Source organism: Scomber japonicus, chromosome 16 (genome assembly GCF_027409825.1).
Source record: "Scomber japonicus isolate fScoJap1 chromosome 16, fScoJap1.pri, whole genome shotgun sequence".
NCBI lineage: Eukaryota > Metazoa > Chordata > Actinopteri > Scombriformes > Scombridae > Scomber > Scomber japonicus.
The window spans coordinates 16640391-16663085 of NC_070593.1; the positions used below are offsets into that span (position 1 = coordinate 16640391).

The 22695-nt window shown below is 42.7% G+C and overlaps 2 protein-coding genes across 2 annotated transcripts; both read left to right on the forward strand.

The window, feature by feature from the left end:
- The first annotated feature begins 323 nt into the window (after nt 1-323).
- On the forward strand, nt 324-5305 carry six4a (SIX homeobox 4a). The gene is made up of 3 exons (XM_053335422.1): nt 324-1220; nt 2906-3600; nt 4608-5305. Exons 1-3 carry the CDS (start codon nt 487-489, stop codon nt 5216-5218), a joined length of 2040 nt encoding a protein of 679 aa, XP_053191397.1. The 5' UTR covers nt 324-486; the 3' UTR covers nt 5219-5305.
- Nucleotides 5306-13059: 7754 nt separating this feature from the next.
- LOC128375028 (homeobox protein six1b) lies at nt 13060-15083 on the forward strand. Its single transcript, XM_053335251.1, has 2 exons — nt 13060-13896; nt 14756-15083. The coding sequence occupies exons 1-2, from the start codon at nt 13337-13339 to the stop codon at nt 15048-15050; spliced, it is 855 nt and encodes a 284-aa protein (XP_053191226.1). The 5' UTR covers nt 13060-13336; the 3' UTR covers nt 15051-15083.
- Nucleotides 15084-22695: the final 7612 nt, after the last annotated feature.

Consider the following 22695-nt stretch of genomic DNA (forward strand, 5'->3'; position numbering starts at 1 on the left):
AGACAGAGTCACTGTATTTAAATTGATTTCCTCCTTGGATTTCCATACCTCCATATGGGAATTTAAAGCTTCTAATGCTTATTTGTTTCTGCATACCCACAGCCATGGCAGCTCCTGACAATACAGACAACAAGGGTATCCCGTTCCCACGATCCCAAAAGCACTCACCTTGCACAGGTGAGCTACGGGAATATACTGGAGGCTATATGACTGACAGCTGGAAACCAAACATTCGTGTCTGAATCCCGCTTGCTCCTCCCTTATGGGCCCCTGATCGGCCAATAGCGTGGCTCTCCTGTAGATAGACCCCAGTGTGTCTCCTTCCAGCTCCAGTCCCCGCAGAGTAAAAGTCACGTTGGAAGGAAAAGGGGAGAGAGATATCTACTTACAGCTGCTGTCAGATATCCGATCGCATTCGCATGGCGAGGAGGTAACCTGATCGAGCTGGGAGGAGTGACTTTACCAGGGAAGGCTTGAACAAAAAAAATGTCTTCTTCTTCTGCCGGAGAAGTCACAACAGCTAATGACATCAAGAGGGAAAATGTAAAGGAAGTGGATAAGCGGGAGTGCATCAAGCTTGTGGCGCTGGACGCGGCGGAGTTGTCCATGGAGCGCACGACTCCCAACGCAGACACGGTGCGCACGGAGCTGTTGGTGAGCGCCGCTTCCTCCCTGGCTTTCTCCCCGGAGCAAGTGGCGTGTGTCTGCGAGGCTTTGCAGCAGGGAGGCAATGTGGACCGGCTGGCCAGGTTCCTGTGGTCCCTACCACAGAGTGACCTGCTACGCGGCAACGAAAGCATCCTAAAAGCCCAAGCCCTCGTTGCTTTCCACCAGGCTCGGTATCAGGAGCTGTACAGTATTTTGGAGAACCACAGTTTCAGCCCGTCCAACCACACTTTTCTGCAAGATCTGTGGTACAAGTCCCGGTACACCGAGGCGGAGAAGGCGCGGGGGAGACCCTTGGGCGCAGTGGACAAGTACCGGATCCGGAGAAAGTACCCTCTCCCCAGGACTATCTGGGACGGCGAGGAGACTGTTTATTGTTTCAAGGAGAGGTCCCGAAACGCGTTGAAGGATCTGTATAATCAGAATAGGTACCCCTCTCCTGCCGAGAAAAGAAATCTCGCCAAGATTACAGGACTCTCCTTGACCCAGGTCAGCAACTGGTTCAAAAACAGGAGGCAGAGAGACAGAAATCCTTCCGAGGCACAATCAAAAAGGTGAGGCAACAAAACGATGAAGCCACACACTGTTTCAAAAACAAGAGTCTTATCACCCAAATTATTACAAAAAGAGAGAGTTCTGTGCGTAAAATGCGCATTCAAATTGGCTAATTTTAACTAAGTATTTGAAAGCTTTTTTTCGTGGAAGAGCGCTTTTATTACCATTCACACTCAAGTGAGTGAGTGAGTGACTGTTCTCAGTGTAATTCATAATCTCCCGTCGGACACACTTTAATGGCCTCATAATGAGAATCATTAACTGTTAATAATTAAGAAACAACAAAAGTACACGTAAAATGGGTTTGAGGCACGCTTTTAATGTTTTGAAATATGAAGCGGTTGCTATTCAGATCCGGTTTCAAGTGTGTTGGTGCCAAGAGGCATGGAAACCATAAGCAACAAAATAACATAGTAACTTACACACTCCAATAATTTGACTGTCACACACATAAAGCGGCTAAACTTTGATGAGACTATTCAAAAGGTGACTTATGTTTCTTCTTCTCATGTTTTATGTGTGTGTGCCTGAGTGCGTGTGTGTGTGTGTGTGTGTATGTGTGTGTGTGTGTGTGTGTGTGTGTGTGTGTGTGTGTAGCGTGTGCATGTGAGCCCAGCACATAAATCATTTTCATCACTTTTTGTTCCTCTCAGACCAAAAAGGATCTCAGAGCTTCCATCAGCTTCCTGCGTTTCATTTTATAATCCTCTTCACAAACAGACTAAATTTTGTCTTCTTTCATGTTTGCCTTTCTGTGAACAAAGCTGACACACCTGGTGGAGGTGACCCCTCTCACTGTCTCTCTCTCTCTCTCTCTTTCTCTCTCCCTCTCTTTCTCTCTCTCACACACGCCATTATAGATTGACTTTAAACATCTACAAAATAATTTTGAACCCATGTTTTGTCAAACTTTATAACCTCTTATAACGTTTGGACAATTTCAACAAACTTCATTGCCACTTGTTGCCCAACTTATCTGTATATCTGTTCCTGGAAGAGGGGGGGTTAAGGAGTTTTTTTATTTTCGTTTTGGGAGGCAGGGGTGGGGGTGGGGGGTGTGTGCAGCTGTTTGAATCACTCTTTAAAAAGGAGGCTAATAAATAAACTATAACAGCCTCATTCGTACATATTGTTTTTAAAGCTGTTTCTTCTTCAAAATTTAAAATAAAGATTTACATTTTACATTTTAAATTAGGGGGAAAGGAATGCAAATAACCAGTTTGAGCCATTTGTTTTGTCACGCCACCAGTGCTGGCATTTTGTCACACCAGAATTTATTGCACCAAATGGTTGCACGTTGGTTGGTTGTTGTCAGTGCAGCACTCCATGAGGTAAGAGGGCTTCACATTCACAAACACAGGCTGCTCTTCAAAGCTGTGGAACAACACAGCAACCAATGTGACCCTGTCTGCTCACAGACAAGACGTGGGTGGAGACAATGTACAAAATTGTATTTTATTGAATTTTGCTTTGTGGTTGTAATAATGCTTTAGAGAGTGTCTTCTTTCTTGCCCAACAGACACAAATATTAAAATAGTACTCTATATGTATCTACACATACACAATTTCTAATTTCTTTTTTTAAAACCCAAAAAGCATCTTAATGGCATCTTATTAGAATCATTTACCACATATGATTAATTATATATGTTTTGTGACACAAAATGTTCCTTTTTCCCCACAGTGAATCCGATGGTAACCACAGCACAGAGGATGAGTCTAGTAAAGGTCAGGAGGAGTTGTCTCCCCGACCCCTCTCTAACTCCTCAGATGGGGTGATCACACATGGGACCCTTCCCATTCAAACAGGGCCTCTGGACAGTGGGGTGGTCATTCAGCAGATCGGGGATATCAAGATGCCCCCCGGTTCCAGCAGTGGTGGTCTCTACAATGGCAGTCTAGTAACAAGCAACACCTCCTCCACCGTGTTTCACAATGGTAGCTCGTCTTACCTCCACACACCCGGAAACATCCTCTTCAACGGGCTCAATTTGGGCATCCAGCCCTTGGCCTTCAACCCTCTGAGGCCGTCTGGTGGGGTTCTGCTGGGGGGCTCTGGAGTGGACATGCAGATGCAGTCGGGGCAGGAGAAGGGACTGGGCAGCTCTGCTGAGGACTCAGCCCTGCAGTATGGCTCCTACTCTGGCTGTGTGAATGGGGCGGAGGTGAAGCTGGAAGGGGTTCACACCATGGCTGCTCAGAACGGGGGCTCCTCTGTGCTGACGTTCAGCTCCTCATCAGGTGCACTCCAGCTGGGCGGCTACAACCTGGTGCAGGTACCGAGCGGAGTGTCTGACAGTGATGGCAGCTCATTACTCAACAGCAACGTAGGTCTTCCTCCCCTGCAGCTCTCTTCTTCGTCTTCTTCCTCAACTCCAGGTGGGTTCAGAAAATTATCTATTTAACATTTCATGCTTTTTTTCTTGTAATAAATTTGTTGTTATGTTTATTTGGAATATACATTTTGTGATATTGAGTTGGAAATTGGGCATAAATTAAATATTTCAATATTTTTGCTTCAAAATTCGCAATTCATTTAACTAATTTAATATATTCAATTTGCTGTAATGTAATGCTGTTATATTATTTTATCTGTCAAGACCAGAAGAAGACAAAAATAAGATCCATCACAGTTTTAGCATAATTTAAATCCAGATATAATCTTCTGCAGTCATATATAATAGAATAGATAGACAGATCTCCCAGCTTGATCGCAGGTCATTGGTGCCCTTTGCTCTCCTTAAATGTTTTAGTGCAGTGCTGCACGTCCCTGGTGGTTTGTCAACAGGTCTCTACTACGTCCACCCAATATATCTGAGCAGCTTTATTCTTGGCTTGTCTGCGTTTGGGCTGTAGCCCAAAGGGCTGATACTACACATAACACAGAGCTGAAGAAACAGGGAAGGGCCCCACATGCATACACACACACACGCAGAAAGGAGGTGGTCCTCTGAAAACCCCAGAGATGAATAAAAACAAGTTCTGAAGTCAACATCACTCATCATCATTGCACTCTTGATCTCCAGAGCACAGGGGGGAGGGGGGGGTATGTTTCAGACAATCAGAGGCCATGAAACACACTAACAGGGAATAAGCCATTACAGCACTTACTTTGACATAAACCAGAGAATCCACACCAGGATGAATAATAAGGAAAAACAGAAATTGCAGCTTGCTGTTGAGTCCTGGCAGGCTTTTCCATCAGTTTTCTGAGGCACCACAGTGTCCGGCATTGAGATTGTAAAGTGTGTGAGACACACAACAGCAAGTCTGGGGCTGAAGTCTGCTGTAAATGAAACATATAATAAGTTAAGAGACCTAGCAGTGGGAATGGGAGCTAGATGTTCATATACTGCATGTATTGATCTATGATCATGTTATTCCAGGTACCATGTCTCTAAACAACGTAGCAGTGAGCTCCTCCAACGATGACTCGTTCCAGCAGCAGGAAAAGCTGACCATGTCGTCCCTGCACCACAGCACAGTCCTCTACAGCATGAGCAACGTCGGCCAACCGTCCATCAAGAAGGAACCTCTGGAGAGAGGCGTCTACTCCTCGTACCACCACGGACTCCACCTGGACCCCAATGGTCAGATTAGCTACACTACCCCCAACTCTCAAGAGATTCCCTCTAGCCAAGGTCCCATCTCAGCCGCGGAGGTCCCCACCATCACATCGTCCAGCCCAGAGCCTGAGGTCTACACCACCCTCACTGTCAGCACACCCCTGATGGCCCAAACGGACCCAAGCAGCCACCACCACCTTCAGCCCACGGAGTACCTCGGGGGCCACGAGGTTAGGGGAGGCCACCTGATGGGCCCCGGCATGAACAGCGAATACATGAACCTGTCAGAGAACAAGGTGGACGGCTCGGGCTCAGGAGGAGGCGTGAACGAGATGGTGCGGGCAATGTGCGGGGAGATGGAGGCTGTGGAGGGGAAGGAGCTAGCCAAACTACAGACAGTGCAGATGGATGAGGACATGGCTGACCTTTAACCTCAATCTCCTTACAGAAGCACTCATGTCGGCCCAAGCAGTGATATGGTGAAACTTTTTACTTTTGTGTGTGTGTGCGTGTGTGTGTTTTTTTTACCATTCATTTCCTTTAAATGTTAAATTATTTGCAGATATTGTGTTAATTTGACTTTTACAATGCACTCTACTCAGAGAGAAGCCCTGTGGATGGGCAGTATCATTTTATCAAAAAAAAAAAAATTTAAAACAGTTTTAAACGCCCCGTTCGTAAGACGAAACATTACAACTGTTTTGTGCGAGAAGAAAAAGTTGCTGTATGTTGTTTGAGCAATGTTTAAATGTGCATTTTTTATAGACAGCACCTGCTACTTCCTGTTGAGTGGATTTGATCTGCAGAAGCAGGTGCTGGAATGCCTCGAGTCACGTGACCAGGATGTTCCTCCAAACTAAATGCGTCATCTGGGTCAAACCAAAAAGGTCATTCAGTAGGGGGAAGAGGGAGAACGTCTCTGTGAAAATGGTCAGTTAAACGGCGACAGCTTTACTGAAGGACTGCACAAATGTAGAGAATAAAAACACACAAAGCTGCTGATTTAGGAGAAAAAAAAGTGCCCTTCAGTAAGCACCTTAAATTGTCTGGATGCCTCTCAAATCCCTGCGAAACTCTGCATTTATGCTTTATATAATACCAAATAAACTAGGAGTGTTTCAGCTGATAATGGGACTAGAGTTAATGTGCCTTTCTGCTACTTAAAATATACAATGGCGTCAGTCTGTTTTGGCATTTGCACTACCACAATGACATTACAATGTACATGTTTGAAACAGCCTTCATGCTGCAGGGTTTGTCAGTGTGACACGCCTCAACAAATGCACACTATTTCAGCAATGACTCCTATTTCAAGCCTCATCGTCCACCGTGAGACCAAGATATGAGTGATGATCAAAAGGTCACACATGCTGTTCATCGTATGTTGTTTATAACGCTGCAACTCATAGTATGTTAATTAGATGTGACGATGTTATACTATATCGTGTTTCATTTTGACGTGTCTCTCCAAATGTCAGTAATCATGGATGATATTTTTCTATAAAGACAGATGCAAACATGGACGGTGTTGTATGCTTTTCAAAATGTATAAGTAACAAAGGGATAGAAGGTACAAGTGACTAAGAGGACACTTTTTTTAAAATTATGGTTCCACTTTAAAACTGAGAGGGATTGTCATGATTTCTCTTTGCATGGTGTCATGTTTTAGACACTAGTGCCTTTTACTTTTGTTTTGTGAATAACACTGAAAGGAAGCTCCGTTGTGGCTCTTGCATTGGTGTGCAGGCAGAAACATCTCGGCTTCTGAGATTTACCACAGCCGCCGCCCCTCACTGGCACATTTGTTGGGTGTCAGATGAGGGAAAGACAAGAGAATGTGGAGCCCATTTGTCAAGTGTGTCCGGTCCTTTTCACAACAGGAGCCTAATTCCTCGCTGTCATACATGACCATAATAGCACATTTCAGCCTCACAGCCAACTCACACACATCTATCAGTGCATCACGCGCCTTCATAGTAGACTTTTTTTTTTCCTTTGTCAGGATTCATGAAATAATCCCATCAATTTGAAAGGACATTTCAGTGAAAGTATCCTCAGTGCTTTAATGTCATATACCAAAAGTGAGTGACGGGCAAATAGTAAAACTGATGTTTGTTTTGTTTTGTTTTTTTATCTTAGTTTGAATTATATGTTTGTTATCTGAAATTATGTGAATGTATTTTTCTAAATCTCCATACTGCAATAAAAGTTTATATTTATAAAAACATAAAACACCTTTTTTTAATTCTTTCTCACAAGTTTAGCTCCTGTTTTCACAAGATTTTGGGGACACAACATGTCTGTAGTTCATGACAGACAGAGAGCACATGTCCTCTCAACATTTAAGACGCGTGCATGTAGCCAAACTGTGAGGATGAGGGGAAAAACTGACATGCAGTAATCCTGCAAGCCTGGTGCTGCTCTCTGCAAACCTGCAGTGATCGTTTGCACATGCCTGGCAACCTGGAGTTCATTAGCCCTCCTTTTCTCATCTCAGCCCCTGTAATTCAAATAAACAGCAATGAGATTTCCAGAGGTAAAGCTCCTTTTGGGTGGGGGGTCTTGCAGCTCCCCACAGCCCAGTCCAATCCAATGGTCTTTTGGCTGAGCGAAGGCCATACCAACCCCCTCCTTTGCCCCCCAACATGTGGAAGAGTGAATCTGAGGTGCTGTCACTCACAGACACAGAGCCTCTATCCACAAAGAGCCTGAGCTCCTCTCACAGCTTGAGGGGATTCTGCGTAAATTCATGAATTTCCACCCAATGCTTGATCACACAGTGGGCAACCGACCAAACCAGCAAAGAGAGATAAGATAGAGACAGGGTTTGACAAATGGATGAACAGCGGGGGATTTGATTTTATTCACAGCATGTCTGCGGTGGATTTTAGGTGTTGTCCTCTCAATGGATCCTTGCAGGAGGAGTTATATACGATCTAACTGATGACCTAAATAAACAGAGGCTGTTTGTCTGTGCTCACTCTTGAGAGAGGGAGAGAAAGAGAGAGAGGGAAAAAAACGGGAGAGACTAGCGGGAAAGGGAGGGAGAGGCAGGCAAGCAGGATAAAGTTACCTGTGCACAGGTGACCTCGTCGCCATGGGCAGTGGATTAGCTGATTGTTAGGTATCAGGTAACTCCTCCTGTAATATTGAAGAGGGTGAAAACAGCTTTGTTGGAGCCCAGAACAATATCCCATTCGCAGTAGGAGCCCATGGTCTATGGGTCACACGGGGAGGGGGCCGCAGAAAACCCAGAATTCCACCTTTGTATTGTGCCTGTAAATTAGACAGGAAAGAAGCACAATTGTTGCCTCAATAAAAGATGTGTTTTACATTTTTCATGAGGACTACAGCATGACATTAAGTAAATTTTAATTTTACTGCTTCCTTTATGCGTGAAAATTTGGACATCCCCATGTCTAAATAGCAGTGGATCTTTTTGTCCACAAATTCAAACATGCAACGTAAAACATACTTGGGTTGGCAGTAAAAGCAGGGAACTCCCCCAGAACTCTGGCCTTATTAAAAACACTGGCCTCTGATCTTTCAGATGGTTTCAAAGCTGACATTTAATGCGGCACAGCAGACTGCAAGCCATATGTAACATGACCTGGGGAGCACGGTACTCCACTGCTCCACGTCCCACTAATGAGAGGGCAGGGGTCAGCGGGTACCAGCCCGTTCATACAGACCCACCAATACTGGCCAAGCAGTTTCAAGCCAGAAACTAAGATTATCAGCCCCTAACAGGTTGTGGAAAGAAGATGTTTTTTCTATGAACTATAACAAACAAACTGTTTTTTCTTTAAATATCTGAGTTGTTGCTTGACAGAGTGGAAGGTATGTGCTCCATCATCCAGTGTGGGAAAGAGAAGATGCAACCACCATGATTAGTTCTGGACTACGAGGACAGAAAACATAAGTCATATGTGAGTGTGTGTGTGTGTGTGTGTGTGTGTGTGTGTGTGTGTGTGTGTGTGTGTGTGTGTGTTTGAGAGAGAGGGGGGGGGATGCACACATACCACCCACATACACACTGATGTGGAGAGAGAGAGGCAGAGACAGAGAGAGAGAGAGAGAGAGAGAGAGAGAGAGAGAGAGAGAGAGAGAGAGAGAGAGAGACAGCAGCTGGGAGGCAGCATCATGTCCACACCACAGTGGTCAAACGGTATTTCCCAGAGAGAAAAACACCACTTTGTAACAGGAGCGGAGCAGATGAAGCCTGAGTAGTGGAGATCGTGGACACACACACACACACACACACACACACACCTGCTTCTCAACTGTCTGACTTATAAAACTTTATCAACTCATCCTCTCAGGAGTCACAGTATTGTGATGGCGCCCCCTCCCTGTCAGCAGGCACACATATGGGAGCGCAGCACGTTTAAATAGCTCCTTTAGTTTGTTTACGTGTTTGTCAGGCCGCTGGGTTTGTTTACTTAGCCATCTCAACCCTGCCGCTAAAAAGAAATGAAATAAGAATTTCCCCTCCAAAACTGAAATCTCCATCTATTTGCCTCTGGCGTGTTTACCGAGCCGATCACTGTAAAAGCCGAGGCCGTAATTGCATATTTGTGGATGTGGCCCTCTGAGGAAATGCGTAATGATTTTGATGGTGGTGGTGGTGGGATTGAGAAGGGGGGCTCTAACCCCAGCGCACTTGTACCAGGTCTAATTTTCCAACATGACAGGAAACTCTGTTAAGCTGATAATTGCAGCTCCAATTTCATTTAACTCACTCATGTCAACAGTTGTGTTGTGTTTTGAGAGAAGGAGCTGTGCCTCTTTTTTTTTAAGCCTTTCACTTCAGCTAAGAAACCCCTTTAACTCTTAATTAAAGAGACATTTAAGACAGTTGAAACTCCGAGTGACGCACTACGGATGAAATTAACGCATTGGACAATTAATATGTGGCCTAAATTATGTAATTGTTGTATGATATTCCTGTAGTTGGATTCAGTTTATTTCAGGTGCAACTAGATTTAAATGTTTAGGTGTGAGACAACACTAAATAAAACTGTCTTACAATTTAAGATTAATGTGCTGTTTTTTGTCCCTTCCTTTTATTTTTTATTTTATGTGAGGTTTCCCTTTTTTCCTTTCAATGTCACCAAATCCCCCCTCCACCCCCCCTCCAAAAAAAAAATCAAGCTAAATCCCCCTGAGGACTGCATCTGACATTTTTCACTTCATTTAAACAGTATAGGCTTTGTTCCAGTTCCATACAGCTGAAATACCACTTTGCATTTAGATTAAGAGTGAAAACCATCTGTTTTCCGTTTCACTTTTCCTCTATATTCTTTAAAATATAAACTCGTCTAGTAGGAAACACGGTCTTTTTGATGATGACATTTTTATGAAGTGTTCTCTGTTCAGCGCCTTCATCCTTTCATTTTCTCCCACTGGACTGCGGTGTTACTGTTTGTTATTTTTTTTCCTTTTTTTATTATTTGTTATTGCTTCTATCGTTCATTAACACGCTTACAGCACTAAATTACCATCATGAAGTATAATCATTTAACAAAGAAGGGATCACACACGCTCCAGCTCAATTGGGCCTGTATGCCTCACATTTAACCAGTTTAGTGAGAAACGGCCACATTTCTCGGTCATCTGACTCTTGAGCAATGACTAAAACTTAAGACATCCTTGATATGTAGCAGCCCTGCAGAAAGTTAGTGAGTTATTGTGGTTTTTAAAATGTGTTTGTTTTGTTGTTGTTATTGTTGTTGTTGTTTTTAGAGTTTTTGGAGAAGAAAAGAGCTGCAATGAGATCAGCACTCCCTACTCTGCAAGTCTCCTTCTGAAAAAGCAGTAACGAGTGATAGCCTACTTAAGTATTGCATTACTTGTCGGGGCTATGTGGAGTCCATGCATGCAGCACTGGCCGTGGCAGAGGCGGAGAGTCCACATCTTGAAATAATCTCGCCCCCCGGGCTGCTCGGGTTAAAGGAGGAGGCGCGGCGCAATGTGGTAGAGATATTAGAGAAACCCGAGAGCCGCTCATCAGACAGCTCATTTACTGAAGCACTGAGGTTTTTACACAGCCTGAGAGCAGCTAGACCCGGAGCTGAAGTGGCCTGAGAGTCTGCATGTCCACTATGGATATATACACATATATATTTACATTACAGGAGCTGCTATTCGAATCATTTCAGCAATACACCCCAATCAGTCTTGTTTAGTCTGCACTGAAACTGTAAATGAATAAAATATGGGGACCTACTTGCACAGTATTAAAAATGTACTGTATCGATGTAATGCATCATAATAAAGTTTCAGGTGTATTTTTCTCTGCAGGACCATTTTGAACAGTAAATGTAAAAAAAAAACAAAAAAAAACAACAATTTCAATTAACTCCCAAAGTTCATATTGTCAAATAACGTTTCTTTAGTGGTGTTTCTGCCAATCAGCTGATGAGATCAATATTAATTTTAGCATGGTGAGATAAGATGGTTAGGTCCAATCTAGTGTCTGGCAGAGAGTTAAAAAAAAAAAAGTAAAAGTTGATGTTTTTTGGTTTCACACCTCATCACGGTTTTCCAACAGTTATCTTCACTAAATGTAGGAGAAAAAAATCAGTAGCTTAAATATGTGCATACATAGCCTACCTTTCTATCTAGATTTTGTATGTATTTGCAAACACCATTTAAAACGTGTCCATTTGTAATATCTGCTGGGTTGAATTAAAATGATCAGATTTTGCAGTTAGTGGCTATTCAGTGATGATGATCTGTGTTTTTTCAGGTGTCTGTCGCCGTAAAAACAAAAGTTCAAAGTAATCTGCACAGTAGAAATCACTTAGGAAAGGGGGTCATCTTCTCAAAACGTGTTGAGAGAATTTCTTTTAAAAGTTAAATATTATTTTCTACAGGCCAAATCTTGCTCCTTAACGTATTGAAAGGGAATCTAGTTTCAGACTATGGTGCAGATAAAGAAATGTGATCTATGGCTCAAACCAACAACTGCACCACCAAGAAGTGTCGCGCAGAACTCATTTACTAATGGATTGGTTTAGTGTTTCACCCCACAGAAAAAACACTGGAGCCAGTGCGGTGCCCGTCTAATCCTTGAAATATAAATGTAGGCTGTGAATTCAGAAGCAGCTCTTGGAAAAAAAAAGAAAAGAGAGACAGACAGAACATGTGATTATGTTGAAAATGACAATGAAAAAGCAAACAAAATGGGAAAAAAGTCCGTATGTATCACATTAATATTTAACTCTATAGGTAGTATTAAAAAAAGAGTCTCACTATTGAATAAAATGGCTTAATTGCAACTTGACGCCAAGGACTCAATATATCTAAAATCAGAAGTTACCTTTCCGTTTGTGCCCCAACACTGGTGATATTTGTCAAAAAAGTGTGGCAGCATAAACCATGTGGTATTTTCATGTTACTTACTTTCTCTCTCTCTCGCTCTCTCTCTCTCTCTCACACACACACACACACACACACACACACACACACACACACACACACACACACACTTAAGTGGCTGATTTCCTACTGGTGGTCTATGGCCCAGAACACGTTTGGCAGGTAGTATGGGTTTCTCATATAAAGACGTGCGTAATGGCAAGCAAAGGCCCAATTATCATAGGAACTTATTAAATTATATCACCTCGTAAAATAAACGGCCTCCGTAATTAATAGACTTTGAAAGGTGGGGATACAATTAAATGTTCAATCTGCATGTGATTAAGGCGGTGGGCAGAAATGGTCAATAAATAAATAGGTAAGACACCTCCAGTTGGGTCAAACAACAGAAAAGTAAGCAAAAATCAATTAAGTTTTAAAATGTTTGTGTATTTGGGGTTTTTTTGTTATTTAAAATTAAAATATCTTATATTACCTGTAGTGTGATGCTGCTTGTTTTGTAGCCTGTTTTAGGTGTGCATCATGAAGATATTTCAGCCTTTTAAAGTGAATAAACTTTCCTCCTCAAATAAAAAGCTTGGTGTTTTTGTGGGTTTACCCCCCATTGGACATGATTACTGATAACTTATTGAGATGCAGCGTGTGGTTTGTCCCACGTGGGAAATCCAAGCCTATTATTATAGAAGATGTATATTCAGAAGATGTTAATAAGCCTTTTTAAGAGGTCTGTAATAATTGATTAGTGTTTAGGTGCTGCTCTGCTCCCTCAGCTGAAGCGGGAGAGGGATTGTGGGGGCGGGAGGTGGGAGCGCTCCTATTTCAGCCCCTGACGCACTGCCTCTGGGGAGGAAACGGAGCTGCAAACTCAGTCCTGCTCTGCTGTACAGGGTGCAGGGCAGAGGGAGAGCCAATCACCGAAACGCACAGGCTCCCTTTAAGCCTGACATATCTCCAACAGGAACAAATTGTCCCAACAATCAACATCCCAATCTGCTGCGCGCATCAGGGGTTGGAGTGGACTGTATAGCCTATAGGCCTGTGTTTGTTGCGCGGACGGACTGCGCAGGATTGCACCGTGACAAGAAACTTTCAAAACACAGACAAAATAAACGACAGCTATCGCTTTGGATACCAACTTTTCGGCCGGAGGAGTAAGCTCGGACATCATGTCTATTTTACCGTCCTTCGGCTTTACGCAGGAGCAAGTGGCATGCGTGTGCGAGGTGTTGCAGCAGGGAGGAAACCTGGAGAGGCTCGGTCGCTTCCTGTGGTCTCTACCCGCGTGTGATCACCTTCACAAGAATGAGAGCGTCCTCAAAGCCAAGGCAGTGGTGGCTTTTCATCGGGGGAACTTCAGAGAGCTCTATAAGATCCTGGAGAGCCATCAGTTTTCTCCGCACAACCACCCGAAGCTGCAGCAGCTCTGGCTGAAGGCGCACTACGTGGAGGCGGAGAAGCTGCGGGGACGGCCGCTCGGAGCTGTAGGGAAATACAGAGTGCGGAGGAAATTCCCGCTGCCCCGTACAATATGGGACGGCGAGGAGACCAGCTACTGCTTTAAAGAGAAGTCCAGGGGTGTCCTGAGAGAGTGGTACACGCATAACCCCTACCCGTCCCCGCGAGAAAAGAGAGAGCTGGCCGAGGCCACAGGACTGACCACCACGCAGGTCAGCAACTGGTTCAAAAACAGACGGCAGAGAGACAGAGCCGCAGAGGCGAAGGAGAGGTACGTCTCACTGGCACAGCCTCGGCGCTGCTTGTCATTTCTACTGGTCAAAGAAATGCATATTTAGACATGTTTCAAGCGTAAATTATGCTTCAGGTTAGGTGGAAAAAATGTCCAAATGTGTCTACAAGCAACGAAAGTATAAGAGAGTGCAGGAAGCAGAGTTACAACTCTCTGACAGTATTCATACCATGCAAGCAAGAGGGACGTGACAAAGCAGGAAAAGAAAGTGAATTATATTTCTTACAGGAATCATTTTGTTTCCATTATCATTTTCGATTTGTTTCTGGACACGTTTGGCCCCCAAAATCAGACACGTCCACAGTGATGGTGGATCAACAGTAGCGTGTTGTTGACAAATGATGGACTCTCTTCAGTCTGAGGCTTAATTATGATCTAAACGATACGAAATCTCAAATAAATAACAACACTCTTAAATACATACCAGTGTTTTTCTAGGAATTATGGAAAATTTTAAAAAGTAAAATGGTCACTTTTTTTTAAGAAAACGGTTTTTTGTTTTTATTAAATTGTCTCGCATTGTTATTGCATTGCGAAAATAACCTACATATCATATAATGCTTCTATTATTCGTCTAACATAAAGTAAAAAACACCCTTGTGTACACACAGATGAACAGCTAAATATATGTGATTCGTTTTTCTTCAGGGCCTGTGTCCATTATATTTTGTGGTGCTGTTGTAAAATAATTATGGACGCCTTGTTTACAATTTTAGACCTTTTCTTTCTTTTTCAAATCTCCAATATGTTTCCTACAAACCTCACATACGTATACTGATTTAATGCACTTCTCTAAAACATCCGCATTTGATCTAATTCCTCCCATTGTCATTTCCAGAGAGAACAGCGAAAACAACAACGCAGGCGGCAACAAACAGAACCAGCTGTCCCCGCTGGATGGAGGAAAGTCTCTCATGTCCAGCTCGGAGGACGAGTTTTCTCCACCTCAGAGCCCCGACCAGAACTCAGCGCTTTTGCTCCAGGGCAACATGAGCCACCCCGGGGCCTCCGCTTACTCCATGCCCGGCCTCGGGGCCCCACAGCCGGTGCACGGCATGCACGGACACCCGCACCAACTGCAGGACTCCTTGTTGGGACCTCTAACCTCCAGTCTTGTGGATTTGGGCTCTTAAAGAGGCTGTCAGATTATTATATTTTACAACCCCCCACCCCCTTACCACCACCCCCCCTCCCCAAAAAACAGAAGAGAAGAAGACTGATAAGTGTATAAGATTGAGTAGCCTACATGTATGAAATAACACTATAGTAGCCTACCTTATAATATAGACTGACTTGTCTGTCGTTAAATTTGGTTAGAACAAAAACTTCTTTATGCGCTTATCCTGTCCTCCACTGTGAGGAGGTTTTTCTCATCTCCTGCAAAACACACAAACAAGACCTTTCTGAAACTCTAAACTCAACAAAACACTTAACTGGACTGCCCATTTGCTTAATTTATGATATTTTGTTAAGATACAAAAAATATAGTACCTTCCTGCAACGGAAACTAAGAGGTAACGTTTTCATTAGAGTCATGGTAATTAGTTTCCAATAAAACAAAAGTAATTCATTTGTCTCTGTGTTATTTGTGTATTTAGAGAAAAATATAGCAGCCTTAAACCTGCACAGACCAAATGAAACGGGAAGATAATTATTGACTATTTACATTTAATTAATTGTGAATTAAAGGAAATTAATTTTCCTATTAAACATTTTTGCTGTCGACTTTTTTAAGTTTTTGCCTGCTGTTTGTACTTAAAAATAGAGACCAAAATCGTATATCGTGTAGAAATTGCATGAAAAAAGTAACAAGCAATTAAGTCAACATTGGTTAAACATAGATCTCTATCAAAAATACTATGAGTCATTATGCAGTAAAGATTAAAGCCTGCTTGACGGGTTCTTTTTGGTTTTTAACAATAATAATTCAAAACATATCATCCAAACACTGAGTCATAAAGGGAAATTTAGTTATACAAATGTGAGTCAACATGACCAGCTGTCTGTCAGAAGGCTGCTGTGTACACAGAAACCAGCACTGGTTTCTTTTGAATGTCCTGTCTGTTCTTTAATACATGTTTGGCTGAAGGAGAAAGGCTTTTTCCCGTTTTTTTTCTCGTCATTTTTAACTGGAGTGCTGCGGATCATTGGCTTTTTGTTGCCGTGTTTTCTTTGCTCTCTCCGAAAGTTTGCTCTGTCGGTTCCGGGCCATGGGAAAGAGCCACCACTCAACCTTTTACCAGCTCTGAGTTTTTCTGACAAAAAAAATGGCAAACACCCCATATGAAAAAGACACACAGAGAGAAAAAGTTAAAGATCACTGCCTGATAAAAATATCAATATACTGTAGAAAGAAAACAAAACATGATATGGGCTTTAAACAGCAATAATAGGCTATAGGTTAAATACCTATAACTACTCAAATACAATCAGAACAATATCAGCAGACCCTTCCACCCTTATATATAATAATGATAATAATAACAACAACAACTAGATTGGAAGATATTGCAGTACATCTGCTGTACATTTGGAGGACAGAATATCAAAATATGGTGGCCTGAGAGCAGGAATCTGGTGAGGACATTGTCCCCCACCCCCCTCTACACTCTTTGGGCTCATGTCAGGCTAAATTGTTTTGAGCAGAGAGCACCGAGGATTTCCTGAGCATAATCTGAAACAGTCGCTGCTAGCATTACTGCCTGATTGCAAAGATTGCCGGGCTGCAAGGCTGCAGCAGCACCCGGCTTCAGTGGAGGGACCCTGAGGTATTCTGCATCCCAGAGGCCCCTTTCTCTGTCTGTGTTTCTTTCAACCACTCAGGTCTACTTAAATCACCCACAGCTTCCCATATGACTGTGTTTGAGTGATATGTCTGTTTGGCTGTCCTCAGCAGACCCTCCATCATGTCAGTGTTTCTTCTTCTTTTGACTTTTTGAATCTCATAAGTGAGTTTTTTTAAAACAGGTAAAAGTAGCAATAGCCAAGAAGAAAAGTACTGCATTGAAAATTTTACACACGCAAGCAGCAAAATGTAAAAGTATTCATCATGTAGAATGGCCCCTGTCTGGATTGTTTTATTACAGATGCACTGACATGTAAGCAGCATTTAAATGTTGTAGTTTGTCGTGGTGAAGCAAATTTTAAATTATTCTGTAAAAATGCATTATGTTTCCTTAGCTGGGGGTACGTTTTTGCAAAATTTGAATCTGAAAAGTAACTACTAACTATTGCTGTCAGATAAATGCAGTGGAGTGAGAAGTACAATATTTTCCCCAGAAATACAGCAGAATAGAGTACCTCAAGTACCTCAAAATAGTGCTTAAATGCGGTACTTGTGTAAATGTACTTTCCACCAGTGGTGAGAAAACATCTAGTATTTTAACTTCAAGCTGGAGCTCTGATATATGAGTTTACTTTCAAAATACCAGCAGAAAAGTGTGATAAATGTGCAGTTTATTACAAAATGACTCGTTGCATAAAAGTTTTTGAAATTATATAATTATATTTTTTAATGTGCACTAAAACCTTTTGTGACACTACTGTAACAATGATTATATGACCAGTTTCCAACAGAGCAATTTACATTGTAACTCTCCATATTATCCAAGCTAATCTGACTTATTGAGTAGTAGTAGTTGAGTAGTAGCAGGAGTATGTTTCAATAAAATGTATAACATAATAGTAAACAACTCAAAGTATCCCACAGTATGTGACACTCAGCAGAGGTCAGCAGAGAGCAAATATTCACAAATTAACAAACAGGTGATCACAAAGCCACCAAAGTGACTCCTCATACCTGTTAATCTAATGACAGGCATGTCCTGCACAGTAGAGACACAGCAAGGATTAAACAGGCTCTGTGCCACATGACAGAGGGAGACCATCAGAGTCACCTTCAGGATGTGCAAGAGACTAAAATCAATCCTGTACGGAAACTCTGACAGTGCTTTTAATCATGCTCGAATCCCTCGCTTCCGGCAGCGAGAAAGTCTGCATTCATAAATCTATCTGCTGCATCAGTCTGTGTCAGTGTGTCTTTCTCATCAGCCGTGCAACAAGTGCAAGTGGGAGGCCTGCTCCCGTAGTCTATATGATAAAAGCTGGAGGTAACGTCAGCCTGAGCTCACCCGGTGCCAGTAACAACAGCTGCTGATGGCAAACAGAGTCCGAGTCATCAAAAGGGCATTTCATTTGTCATAGGCCTAAGTGGCAGTGGCTCTAAATCAACAGCAGGAAGGGCCCTGACGTGTGCAAATAAACATGGAGAGTAGCCCGCATGAGCCTGCGCCGTCCGCCTCAGCTGAGTTAATGTTTTCTCTGGCATCTACATCTCCTATAAAGACTTAAAATCCAAAGCTGAGGGACTTTCGGTGAATTGCCTCTCCATGGTCTGGTGCTTGCAGGTAGCTTTACCCCACATGGGAGCCGGGTGTGAGACGGTCCCAGGTATCCATAACCACAGGCTGTGTGTGAGGGGTGTGTGTCAGAGGCGGGGGGGTTGGGGGGCAGGCGGGTGATGAGGGACAAAAGGATCTTTTCAGGTCTGCCTCAGAGGGGCGGGGGGCGGTGGTGGTGGAGTGGGAGAGGGGGGGAGGTAGAGAGATTTTCTTACCAATGATGCATGGATCTGACAATGTTCCTGCCTGGCCAGAGGCAGATGCAGGCCGTGTGTGTGTGTGTGTGTGTGTGTGTGTGTGTGTGTGTGTGTGTGTGTGTGTGTGTGTGTGTGTGTGTGTGTGTGTGTGTGTGGGGGGGGTGGGGTGGGGGTGCTTGCGCATACTCACGTGTACCAGCCTTGGGAGTGAGGACATAAAACTGATTAAAGAAAAACTCACACAACATTTTCTAGATGGACAGCGAGCCTCTGCTGTATTTCTGTGACATAAGACCATAGAGATCAGAGAGATCAGTTCAGAAAAAATGTTAATTATCCTGATGTAGCAGCCAAAGACAGCTTCCACTCACAGGAGTAGGAAGCCTTTTCGTCGGACAGGAAGCTCCTATGTGACAGAGCTGAAAGAAATATTTATCTCTTTCTCCTAGTCGGCTGAGTGATGCATGACCCAGAGTTCAGACAGGAGGAGTAGGAAACTCTGCAGATGATCCCAAACTATTAGGGTGTTAAATAGCATGTTGTGTGTCAAATGAAGGACAGCATCATATACATTACTTGATGAAAGAAGGGGGAAAAAATGGTAATACACTACAAGGGGAGAAGACAGAGGACAAGATAAGACGTGCGTGTAATGTCTAGGAAAGAGGACTTGTATAAAAGAAATGTGCCCAGGAGGCACAGGCTCGTATAACAAACCCTTCCAGAGACAAAACCCAGCTCTGATTGCTGAGAATCAGATATCCATATATTTTTGGAGCTCGGAGAGAAAGGTGATAGTGGCATTAGTCTCATGTTTTTGATCAGGAAAGTGACTTCAGTCTGGGAGGTTTTTTTGGAACACTTTACAGACTTTGTTGATGTTAGTTTCAGTCTTTTGAAGCCAAATTAAAACAGATGATCAAGCTATTAGCTGTAATTTGACTGTAAATATTTCTTCTTGGTGACGGGATATAAGAGAAAGAAAAAACTGAACAAAGCGAGATATATTTTCAAGTAGGTAGCAGTAGGAGCTACATAAGTAGGAGTATTATTACTTTACTATCATGCTGAGTGGAAACAAACTATGTAAATATTCAATCTAGGACAAATTTAATGTAAAACTCTTTTAAAATGTTAGTTATTTACATTTTAGGAAAAGGGTTATTGTTTAATCTCATTTTAAAAGCTTACAGGATGCATTTCGGATGAATGGGTTTTGAGTGGAAATGTTAGAAATGGAAACCAGAAATAACATAAATCCAGATTAACTTTTCTCATAGATTAATAAGCATGTATGACTCTATGACGCTCATGGAAAGAAAAACAAAACTAACAACATGATAGTCCATCTCTTAATATTTTCCTGCTTCTCTACTCACTGGTTCCTACCGAAGATGTAAAACCCTTAAAAAGATGGTCACAAAAAATGTAGCAAAAGGCTAAAATAGACGGTCATGGTTAGCGAACTTTATTCAAACAGAGGTAAACAGTGTATTTGTTGGGGAGTATTTTCAGCAGCAGATTAATAAACGCTAGTGAGCATTTATAGTACGGCGGTAGGAGGGTGTATGTGCGATTAACTCAAAATAAATTGATGAACATGTGGGTTTTTTGGACAACAGTCTAGCTCTATGACACAGAGAAATCATCATCAGGTTTTAACTACACACATATTAATAGAATCAATTCATTGTTGTTTTGGTGTTTTCGTGAAATTTGCTAAGAATATGAAAAATATAGAACAATCCCCACATTGATCTTTAGTTTACCGACTTAAAAACATGGAATTCACAAAAAGACACCAATTTATATTCTAACATATATTTTAATGTATTCAGAGATTTGGTTGTTATTATACAGTGCAGAAACAGTGAACATAAATTAGCCCTGATGTCACCCATGACCAGAGCCATAATGAGTAGGTTTAATGTCATATTATAGGGACGCTTTCTCACTAAGATTAATAATTGATCATTCTGCAGACTGTTATCACTCTACTGCTTGTTCTGCTTTTATATCCACCCCAGACAGATGCATCACTGCTTCAGGCTCTAGGGGCTCTGTGAGAGGGGCCAGAGTGGCAGACACAACAAGAGGAACTGGTATGGGATATGGGATAATGAAATCTACCTCACACTCCCAAGGGGCATCACCTCACCTATCCTGGGGCTCACAAATAGCTCAAGTAACCAAGCCCCCCGACATGATCCACACACCCGCTGTGCCCCAAACCACAGCACAGCTACAGCTACCCTCCACCAAGACCCTGCAGCCATGTGCAGTTTGTACTTTATTTGTTTGCCGAGGTTTGGAGTGACAGCACCCCGAATCTGAGCTGCCAGAGCTGAGCTCCCCCACCCCACACCCCCACCGTCCCTTGCCCTTCATCTCCGTACTGCAGAGCAGGCTAAAATACCCTTCTTGGTTCCACACAGGAAAAAAAAGAAAAAGAAAAACATTCAGGAAATGAAAGTTGTAACACGATCCTCTGTGTGCCAAACGTCTCCCTGAGCAGGGACAAAAGGCCCAGAGAAAAGCTGCTGGGCCTATTTTAGCCTGCAGATGATAGAAGAACAGGGAGGGTGATTAAGAGCAGTGGTAGAAAGTAACTAAGTACATTTTCTCGAGTACTGTACTTGTACCTAAGTATACATTTGAGTTACTTTTATTTTACCTGAGTATTTCCATTTGATGCTTTATGCTTTCTGCTTCCACTCCACTACATTTATTTGACAGCTTTAGTTACTTTTCAGATGAAGATCTGATACAATGGATAATATAAAGGCTTTTAAAATACAACATATTGTTAAAGATGAAACCATCTAACCTTTTTGTCTTTTGACCACTTACAAAAAGCAGTGTGTAGTTGTGTCACATTTCAGATGTCTCTGAGTTGTTAACAGCTCCACCAGATAGTGATTTTTTATCTCTTAACTTCTCACATGGTTTCATTTCCGATATTGAAATATCCAATATTTCACCAAAAATCAAAGATTAAAGAAAAAGTCCAAAAACTGAAAACAGATTTGTATATCAGAACTTTGTTTTTTCTTCTTTCCTCTCCCATTAATCATCTCACGGTTCTCAGATTTATCTGTTGACCTGTTGGAGGCACCACTGAACTACACTAGCTAACTATATACAGTATACTGTAGTTGAATCTAGTTCAACTTCCAGCAGCTACAACAGTGATATGCTGCTCTAACACTGATGCTTCAGTATTAATAACATAATGATGTCACATAATAATATATATCAGTCAGAGGGACCAGACCACTACTTTTACTGTAATACTTTAACTACATCAAGTTGCTAATACTTTACATACTATGCTGTACTTTTACTGAAGAATTTTTCATGTTGGACTTCTACTTTAATGGAGTATTTTGACATTGCTGTATTGGTACTTTTACTTAAGTAAAGGATCTGAATACTTCTTCCACTGCTGGTGAAGAGAGGGGGAGATACGCATATAGAAGAGAAGGAGAAAAGAGGAGAAATAAAATAAGCATGAGTGAGGAATTAGGAATTATTAGGTTGCACAGACAGTGAAGGATTAGAGGAGGTAAGGTTGCGGCTGCGATGAACTCCTCTGTGCAGAAACCAGAGTGCTCCTGCAGCCCTTTGCGCAGAGAGCCCCACATCCCACAGATATGCATGCACCAAGCAAAATAAACTTCCCATTCCGGCCCTGCAGTATGTTTTCCGACGGGCCTCTCCTGAGAGAAAGCCTTCATGACTCCTCATCCAGCACTCATGGTCCAGCCGAGTGTATCCAAGATGGGGGCAGAAACAGACTTTAGATGTTCAAAAGCAAGACAAGAAAATAGGGAGGAAAGAAAATCAAACTTACTACCACACCACCCACAAATTTATGAATGATGCAGTAAGAGAGAGTCAGGGAGTTCTGCTCATTCTGCTGTTTGGTGAGAGCACTTCCCTCCCTCTAACCATTTGTATGCCATGGCTGATCACCATGGGCATCCTGGCAGAGTGAGGGAGGGAAGAAAATCTCCAGCTCCACTGGTCCTATCACTGCTGACTGGTGCATTTGCGGCATGGTGTCAGTGGCCGGTGGTAATTACCAGGCTCTCTCTGAGTTACCGCTACACCAACGTGCCACCGACTCTGGAATGCCAGCTAAGCTCTGTTATTAGGCACAGAGCTGCCACTGCACAGTA